Here is a 10,059-nt window from a genome sequence, read left to right on the forward strand (position 1 = left end):
TTTTTATGGTCTGCCCCTGGCCTGTGATATATGCATGTTCTTTGATTATCAGCAAATCCATCTACTAACAATATTTTGCTAATGTTCCCGTATGTGGAAAGGTCTTGAGAAACCAACTAAGTTCCTATCAGATAGGCAGGCATTTCAAGGCTAAAAAAACATATTTATTATATGTCACAAGGTCATTACACTCCAGTCGATGTTAGAAAAGAAATATCTCATTTATTTCTGGGTTTTGCATCAGGATTGAATAGTACACTGCCTTTATTATATCCTACTGGCACCTATGCATGGGATTGTTGCTATTGTGGTTATATGGGATCTGTTATCCAGAAACCCGCTATTCAGAAAGTTACGAATTACATAAAGGCAGTTTCCCATAGATGCCATTTTATCCAAATATTCCACATTTTTAAAAATCATTTCCTTTTTTTCTCTATAATAATAAAACAGTAACTTGTACTTGATCCCAACTAAGATATAATTAATCCTTATTGGAAGCAAAACCAGCCTATTGGGTTTATTTAATGTTTACATGATTTTCTAGTAGATGTGAGGTATGAAGATCCAAGCATTCTGGATAACAGGTCCCATACCAGTATTATGATCCTACATATCACAATCGGATTTCTTTGCCTGCAACTTTCCTTTAACATATAACAGCCTGGGAGTGCTGCATTCACAAACAGCTGTCTCATGTTGTTGGATCCATCCTTAGGGTAAGGGCACACCTGGAGCTTCGGGGAGATTTAGTCGCCCGGTCGACTAAATGCATCTTCTTTGTGGCGACTAATCTCCCCAAACGGCTTCCGCCTGGTAGAATGTGAAATCACCTGCGGCATGCCACTCGCAGCGCTTCGTTTTCCGAAGTCACCCGAAGATGCCTCACGAGGAAACTTCGGACAACTTCGGAAATCGAAGCGACGCGAGTGTATTGCCGCAGGCGACTTTTGCAGGTGGAAGGCAGTTCGGGGAGATTGTCACCCCAAAGAAGAGGCGATTAGTCACCAGGCGACTAAACCCCCCCGAATATGCCCGTGTGCCCCTGCCCTTAGACTGTGTATTCTGTACAGTTACCTGATATGTATCTGATTATTTTTTGTCAAAACAATTTTGCTCCTCTCAAAGTGGTACACACATAGTTAACCTAATTGAACATAATTGTAAAAAACATGAATGCAGAATGTTCTTTTGTGCTCTTTTACAATTGATATTATTTTTTTTTTAGTTTTGAGGATGTTAGCAATTTATGTATTTAAAACAATCGTTCCATCTGCTGTTTATAGTAGAAAATAAATTTGAGATGCTCCTCTGCTTAGAACCAACCATAGAAAGGTCAGGCAATCTCCGCTTACTAACTGTCATTTTCTGAGCAGCATCACAAGACTTCCAGTTGCCTGAAATGAACAGCAGGTGGCCCTGTTGCTTCAGATTCATTATATTAGCACTGTACAAACTGATGGTATTTTGAAAACTAGAAAAAAAAAATCTTGTTTTACCGTTTCTGGAAACCGATGTCCCCCATGGCATAGCCATTGTTCATATCAATATTTTTTTTTCTCTATGTCCGATGCAGAATTGGTGGTGGACTGTGTGAAGTTTGTGGATGCAAATGCACTGGGATTAACAATGGTGGCCCTCAGTAGTTACGACTATAACATGCGAGCAGCTGCCAATTACGTCCTAGGCTGTTTCCTCTCCCACATGGAAGGGGCACGATTCCGAGACAAGAGACAGGTACATTCACAGAAGATAAAACAATGTAAATAGTTTTGCATACATTTAGGGTGGCACAGCGGGTATAAGCAGTAGTGGCTTTCAGAAGGGAATTTATAAGATGTTGAAGGTTTCTGGAAAGAATTAATAACCAAATTCTATTTAAAAGCCTAAAGAAACGTCAGAACTGGAACAAATTGCAGATAGGGGATTGAAATGGTCCTGCGCTCTCAGCAGAATAGATGGAGTCTTTTTTTCATTATAGGGAAGTAAATGCTTAAAGGAGTAGGAAAGGTTAAAATTAAGTGAGCTTTATCAGAAAGGTCTAAATAAATTTACCAGTAAACCCTCAAAGCAATGCTGCTCTGAGTCCTCTGTCAAAAGAAACACAGCATTTCTTTCCTTCTATTGTGTTCTCATGGGCTTCTGTATCAGACTTCCTGTTTTCAGCTTAAACCTCTAGGGCTTGAGCATGCTCAGTTTGCTCCCCTCCCTGCTGTAATCTGAGCTCAGAGCTATGAGTGAGCAGAGAAATACTCAGGCAGGAAGTGATGTCACACCAAGATAATATGGCAGCTGCTATCCTAAACAACCATAGTTTCTAGCGCTGTGGCTAATCTATTGCCAATAATCTGCCTCAGTATCTTTCCTTCTCCTTTAAATGCAAAATGATTCATGCTCCATGTGCCTTGTCCCATAACTATTAATAATAGTAATAATAATAATAAAAAAAAACGATTGCCTGCTATGCTACCAGGTGACGTTTTTATCATTGTTGAATAACTTATTATTAATAATAATAAACTATTGCCTGCTATGCTACCAGGTGACGTTTTTATCATTGTCGAATAACTTATTATTAATAATAATAATAATAATAATAATAAACTATTGCCTGCTATGCTACCAGGTGACATTTTTATCATTGTCTAATAACAATAATAATAATAATAAACTATTGCCTGCTATGCTACCAGGTGAAGTATTAATCATTGTCTAATAACTATTAATAATAATAGTAGTTATTATTAACTATTAATAATAATATGCTACCAGGTGAAGTTTTTATCATTGTCTAATAACTATTATTATTATTAATAATAATAATAAACTATTGCCTGCTATGCTACCTGGTGAAGTTCTTTTCTTATAAGGTTTGACCGTTTTACTGTGTTTGAGAGGTTTTTACAGTTGAGGAATGAATTAACTTCTTTTTCTTTCCATTTTCCAGCTGCAGTATCTGATGGACATTGTGAAGAATGGCATCCGACAGCCAAACCAGCGGCTCACTTTCCTGCTGCCTCTGTACGTTGCTAAGGCATCGCAACAAATTCTTAAACCAGGTACAAAAAATGATTATCATTGTATAAAGTTTGAAACCTATGGCCCTGTCAATATATATCTTCCCACAGCCTTTGGTATCCCCAAAGAAATATATCTGTCCAGCGATCCCAGTCACCAAGAGACCCAGTCAGCCTTCATGTGTTTATCTTGAATGCCTTTTGAGTCCTGCCCTGCAATAATACCACCTTTTCTCTGCTTTATTCAACAGAAGAGCATATTTACATAAAGATGTCCAAATTCCTTTTGTCACATCAGTACCTGGATATGAAAAAGGTTCCAGATTTCTACAAGCTTTTTTACAGCTTTGACTTCGAGGTAAAACACCTGATCAATGGCTGCCCGGTGATGTGTCTGTATGTGCCCCTATATAAGGCTGAAAAGACCTTTTCTTTTCCCTGATCCGTAGCACAAAGTGGAGCGGGAGTGGATTCTGGAACTTCTGAGGGATGGAATAAGGGACAAGTATTGCTATGAGCTTTGTGATAATCAGAGGATCTTTCACGTCATTATGGCCTATTATAACAGTCCCTTGTCTGATGAAATCTCTCAGGTAATGTATCCATATCCTTAATGTGCTCTATTGTATTGTATTGATGGATGTATTCATCGCTGGCACCAAACGTGCTGCAATTGAAGTAGATTCTCGCACACCCGTTGTACAGATATTTGGCTTTGCTCGGTGCACAGTGAATGGAGGATACGGTAACCTCCCAGTAAACTGTATAGAAAATACCACACTAGCACACGAGACTTGTGTCTGCAGGGCAAGCCCTTGCAAAAGTTTTACTGCGGTGGTGCAACGTGGCGGAGCCCCGAAACTTTGCACCACCGCAGTAAAACTTTTGCAAGGACTTGCCCTGCAGACACAAGTCTCGTATGCTAGTGTGGTATTTTCTATACACCAAACCTGTGCTGCCCTTATTTACAAATACTACACAGGTTACAGAATGTGTTGGCACATGATCTAATAGTAGAACATGTTTGAAGGCAATTTCAATTTTTTTTTTTTTTTTTTTTTCCATCCTTACAGAATCTGGTGCTTGAGATACTGAAAAATGCTTCACACGTCACAAAAGCTGCTTATCAGCTCATCCGAGACCACAGCCTCTTAACCTGGATTATTCATATTTTAGAGAAAAGGTGAGTGATAGTCTAGCTGGGAATATTTCCACTGGTAAACAACTTTATGTAAGGACCACTCCCACTTTAAAATACATTGGAACCCCCACATTTTTTAGGTGACCAGAAAAAATTGGTGTAAAATCCAGGAATATATCGGTGAAATGAGGGAAACGGGTTATGTAGCATTGAGGTTTCACTGTAGTAGGAATAGAGTTCACAAAGTTCTGTATCAAAACTGAGCAAGATGAAACACTGCATGGTTGTCTTTTTGGCTGTGCTTGAATTTCTTACATTTTTATTGGATTCCAAGCAGGGTCATTGGGGTACAACAGGGCTATTGAACTACTAACCCTCCAGCCATTGTTTTTGCTTCTGGTTGGCTGTAAATGTCGCAAACAGCTGAAAACCTCACCTCTGATGTTACTAATAAAAAAGTAATATAAGGAAACTGCCGCACAAATTGAATATCTCAACTCAAATTGAACTGTAGTTTTGCAGTTCAGAGACTTATATTATTGTTCTTTCTGGTATATTTCCTTATTTTGTAGCTGTGCTCACTGATTGGCAGGCCTGGTCTTTCAAGGATTATTTTTTTTTCTTTTTTTAGATACCTCGAAAACAAGTTGTTGGAGAATCTCATCTCACTGCTTCATAATTTATGGCTGACAAACCTGGGAAAAAGAGTTAGCAGCATGGCAAGCGGAGCACAGGACAAAGATGAGCTGGTAAAGGAACAGAAGTTGCTGCCGCTTCACCTGGTCAGTGAGTTTGTCAGCGTGCTTGTGGCAATGATCAGGCACATACGGTAAGTCGTGGTCTTTTAGCAAATGTTATTAACTTTATTGACTTTAATTAATCTGGCCACACAGTAAAAGCCTACCTAACCTGTGTTTAGGAATATTTGGCTTAGCATCTAAGTGTACAATGAGAAAGGCAGGAAAATTCTCTTTGGTGGTGGTTGATTTTGAAGATTTGATGTCTCGTTTTGCTTGTGAAAAACAGTCGTTTAACAAAGCTTCTCATTCAGGTATGGGATCCGTTAATCGGAAACCCGTTATCCAGAAAGATCAGAATTATGAAAATCATGTCTGCCATAGACTCCACTATAATCATATAATCCTTCCTTTTTCTCTCTAATAATAAAACAATAGCTTGTACTTAATCCCAACTAAGATAGAATTAATCCTTATTGGAATCAAAATCAGCCTATTGGGTTTATTTAATTTTTATATGATTTTCTAGGAGTCAGGGCAGAACATCCGCTGATCTGTTCTTTTACTACTTTATTTGATCGGGAAATGGAGAACTCCGATCCTACCATGATTCATACGGTCGGATCTTTGCGTCTATGGCCAGCTTAAGTTTATACATAAGTCTGCATATTTACAGTTATGCAAGTTATGCTTCCAGGCCCAACGGACCATTCCAGTTATGCAAGGAAGAAGCTCACCGCCGTAGACTGGCAACTGCCTTTAACACATTTTAATGCAGAAAACTGTGGCACAAGCTTTCGGGGACCAACCCCTTTCTCAGATGCATTACATAGGGGTTTGTCCGCGAAAACGTATGCCACAGTTTACTGCAATAAAATGTGTTAAAGGTACTTGCTAGTTTATGGTGGTGAGCTTCTTCCCTGCATAACTGGAATGGTCCGTTGGGCCTGGAAGTGTCCTGGGAACTGAAAGCACCCTACAGAAAAAGTGACGTGCTGCAAGAAAAAGTGTTGCTTGGACTTTAGTCTGCAAAATTATACCATTGTTTCCCCAGGAGTAGGGCACAGTATCATTTGAGTAGTAAAGGAGAAATCATCTACATGGTGTTTAATGGTTTTTGATTTTATAGCAACACTCATTCATGAATGCCTGCATGTGCTGCAGTTATAGAGACTGTCTGACGTGGCCATACAAACAGTTTATTCTTTCTTCTACAGGTCCAATTTAGATTTCATCCACATTACCCAGTTTTTCAGCACTCTCAGTTCTGTTCTGAGATATCGTTCCATGGTGCTGGATGCCTTCAAGGAAATGGGGCGGTTTGCTGTTAATGAGCTCCTGTTTTCCAGCCTGGATGCCCTGCTCATCTTGCACAAGTGGAGCACAATAGAGAAAGACTTGGATCTGCAGGAAAGTCTGAGTTCTTTAGCTCAGAAACACAAGATCAAAGAACTGCTAAGTAAGCGTGTGCTGATGGATTTATTATTTATTAACCCTTTGTAATATTAAAGCTCACCACAAAATCATTAGTAAGTCTCACTGATCAGCCCAAAATTTGCACCGTGTATGGTTTGGCCACTTTGTACATGTGTGTGACTTGGTCTGCCCCCTGGCCAAAGATGAGATCACATTAAAAGTGCCGCCCCATATACTTAATGGACAACCATATTTTCAGTTCGCACTGGACAAATCCAGCGTGATTGTCTAAAGGTGGCCATACATGGAGAGATCCGCTCGTTTGGCGATGTCGCCAAACGAGCAGATCTCCCTCCGATATGCCCACCTTGAGGTGGGCAATATCGGGCTGATCCGATCGTGGGCCCAACTATCGGATCCTAACGATGCCAAACGGGCGGTCGGATCGTGGGACCGCATCAACGAATAGATGCGGCCACGATCTGACGAGATTTTCTGTCCCATCCGATCGAGATCTGGCCGACTTTCGGCCAGATCTCGATCGGTGAAGCCCGTCGGGGGGCCCCATACACGGGCCAATAAGCTGCCGACACGGTCTTTCAGCAATCTTTTATCGGCCCGTGTATGGCCACCTTTAGATTCTCACATTGGATGTGGTGAGGCCATGTAGAGGATATGTTAATATCACTCTGTACCCCCAAAATGAATACTTGAGCAACATATAGTTTATATCAAATTAAGTGCCATTTTATGTTGGTCTGTGTGCTGCCTCAGAGATCACCTGACCAGAAATACTGCAGCTCTAACTGTAACAGGAAGAAGTGTGGAAGCAAAAGACAGGTCACATGAGCCAATTAACAGACAGAGTTCTAACATTATGGTTTGTTTGTGTGCTCCGTGAATCCTACGATCCCAGGGGGCGGCCCTTATTTTTTAAAATGGCAGTTTTCTATTTATGATTACCCAATGGCACATACTACTAAAAAGTATATTATTATGAAAATGGTTTATTTACGGGTTTTACACATGAGCCGTTTTATGCAATATATATTTATAGAGACCTACATTGTTTGAGTGGTATAGTTTTCCTTTAATCATTGAAACTCTGCACGAGTCCACAGGTAAAGATAAAAACTTGCTAAAAAAAAAGTATGATCATCTATTCCCTCAAGGAATGAATATGGAAATACTAATTAGAAAGAACAATAATCATTGCTCTGTGAGTTTCAAGGTGATTATTATTCGTTCCTACAGGCACTATCAAAGAAAAGTACAAGCCACAGGTTCCCCATAAGCTGAGAAAGCAAGTGGAAGCCGCAGTTCAATCACATGAAGAGGCCCCTCAGGAATTATCTGTTGTAAAGGCCACTAGAAACCATGTCAAATCTGTACTAATCCACTGGGAACCTGTATTCTTGACCTTGTCATTAAGACTGGAAAAGGAACAAGGGGAAGCTGCAACTGATCAATGTGAAACCCAAGATAAAAGCAGTGATACAGACAGCTTTGAGAGTGCTGCAGCTTGTCTTATAGCCAAGTGGATATTAAGGACTGAGAGTGGCGATAGCCCAACCCCAGAGAATATATATACATCTCTTCAGTGGTTTCAGACAAGTATACTGCCCCATGGGCCTGTGGTGGAGGAGCTTCTGGAAGACCGGGTGCTGAGAAGCTCACTGTATAAACTTTACAGCACAGTTTGCAGTGACATGAAACCCACCACCTCCAGCCCTGACCTGCTGCCATTGTTCAACACTGTTATGGTGCAGCTCACAAAGACTCCGAAATCCGCTGCTAATCTCTGCCTTGATGCCCTGAAAGCAGTCTCTCTGTCTTCAGATGAAGAGGACTCCGTGCAGAAAGGTAGGAGGAATCTAGAATACTGTACTTGCATTTCTGTTTCAGAATCTTCTGGCAATCTTTATTTACACACAATGTTACATATTGTTTTAGTGACATTGGTTTTGGGGGTGAGAGGTAGAGCAGGGTAGACATTAAGTGGGTTCAGAAAGTACAAGTGGTCCTGTCTTGTCCGGCCTAGGGTTGCCACCTTTTTTAAAATGTTTTACCAGCTGCTGGGGGGCAGGGACACAAAGGGGCGGGCCATGATGTCAAAGGGGACGGGGCAACGCCACGGACGCTAGAAGATGTAAAAGAAAAGGTAAGTTCCAGGGGATTGGGGGCAGGCCGAGGGCTCCTTTTAATCGTATTACAAATTTACCGGCAGCTACATTGTCGGTAAATTTGTAATACCGGCCCCGGCCTTGGCAGGTATTTTACCGGCTAGGCCGGTAAAATATCGGCCGGGTGGCAACCCTACCTGGGCCCCTGAGAGAGTAATATGCAGTGTTTTTTTTTATAGGTACCCAGTAGTGATGTGCAGGTCAGGGTTTTCCTGACCCCCGCACCTGACACTAACCCGCGCTGCTCCAGCCCACGCCCGCCTCCGCGCTTCCGGGGTGCTTTTATAGACCCACGTGTAAACATTAAATAAACCCAATAGGCTGGTTTTGCTTCCAATAAGGATTAATTATATCTTAGTTGGGATCAAGTACAAGCTACTGTTTTATTATTACAAAGAAAAAGGAAATCTTTTTTAAAAATTCTCATTATTTGGGTAAAATGGAGTCTACAGGAGACTGCCTTTCCGTAATTCTGAGCTTTCTGGATAGCAGGTTTCCGGCTAACTGACCCCATACCTGTACTGTATTTTCTATATTTTATTCCTTATTCATATGATTTTTCTATCATTTTTTTTTAAGCTATGTGCAATTTCCTCACGTCCCTGTACATCCAAGATATGTGGCTGGGAGCAGACGATCTGGACATGTTCCGATCTCACGTGAAAGCTGTGTGTCAGGCCGTTGACTTGGAATTTCCAACTGCCAAGGAAAAGACCCCAAAGCGAAAGAAGAAGGAAACACAGGAACCAATCATCTCCTTTTGCAAAGACTTATCAAAAACATTACTATAATACTGTCTTCCACGGCTCAGCCTGGACTGATGTATCCTTCAGATCTGCTGGAGATCCGGCCGTTTTGTACTGAGAACAAAATCAGAACTAGGCTACTGGCTCTTAATAAACTGAGGAAACAAACAGAAAGAAGGAGAACTGACCTCATTTTTGAGCCTCCGGAGCAGAGAATAGATTTATCAACTTTAGCATCATAAAATAAGAGAATGAGAAGTGCCTTAGTAGTGAGCTTCAAGAACAAGGAACCTCCTACCCTGTGTAGAGCTGGAAGTCTGTCTATCTTAGTGCTACATCTGTATAGCAAACAAGACTCTTCACAGGCACTTCCTTCTGATCAGCCCACAGATAAAGCCTTTAAGGGTCACAGGTGTAATTTACAACACACAGGGTCCTTGGTTTTATGATTGAGGTTTTTTGGGGAACTCATGGTTATGAAAGGCAGCTGATTTTACATTCTTCATTTTAGAACATCAATGAAATCGCCTTGTATCCTGTTATTTACTGTTTTGCAAACAATGAAACCATGTTGTATTTTGTAAGAAGTGTGTTGTGCCTTATTTGCAGCTAATTCTTCATTATATCAATTAATATAATTAATAGACCAGAAACATGGAAAGAAATTGTAACAAGTTTAATTTGTCTTGGTGGTTTTTTTTTTTTGTGGTATACTAACGAATTTTTAAAAAGAAATTTTTTGATGTTACTGGTCCTTTAAAGGGTTGTTGGCCTTTAAATTACATTTTAGTATGAGGTTGAGAGTGATATTCTGAGACA

General features: G+C 40.6%; 1 protein-coding gene across 1 annotated transcript in view; it reads left to right on the plus strand.

Annotated features, from left to right (window-relative positions):
* The window catches only part of urb1.L (URB1 ribosome biogenesis 1 homolog (S. cerevisiae) L homeolog), a 55,838-nt gene extending 46,014 nt beyond the window's left edge, over positions 1–9,824 (plus strand). The window contains exons 31-39 of the mRNA XM_041581578.1: positions 1,577–1,737; positions 2,948–3,059; positions 3,269–3,375; positions 3,467–3,610; positions 4,091–4,200; positions 4,790–4,987; positions 6,113–6,354; positions 7,566–8,174; positions 9,074–9,824. Of these exons, the coding sequence (XP_041437512.1) occupies positions 1,577–1,737; positions 2,948–3,059; positions 3,269–3,375; positions 3,467–3,610; positions 4,091–4,200; positions 4,790–4,987; positions 6,113–6,354; positions 7,566–8,174; positions 9,074–9,285 (1,895 nt within the window). The 3' untranslated portion in view covers positions 9,286–9,824. The remainder of the gene's footprint in view (positions 1–1,576; positions 1,738–2,947; positions 3,060–3,268; positions 3,376–3,466; positions 3,611–4,090; positions 4,201–4,789; positions 4,988–6,112; positions 6,355–7,565; positions 8,175–9,073) is intronic.
* The last annotated feature ends 235 nt before the right edge of the window (positions 9,825–10,059 follow it).

This window comes from Xenopus laevis, chromosome 2L (genome assembly GCF_017654675.1).
Source record: "Xenopus laevis strain J_2021 chromosome 2L, Xenopus_laevis_v10.1, whole genome shotgun sequence".
In the NCBI taxonomy this organism is placed as follows: domain Eukaryota; kingdom Metazoa; phylum Chordata; class Amphibia; order Anura; family Pipidae; genus Xenopus; species Xenopus laevis.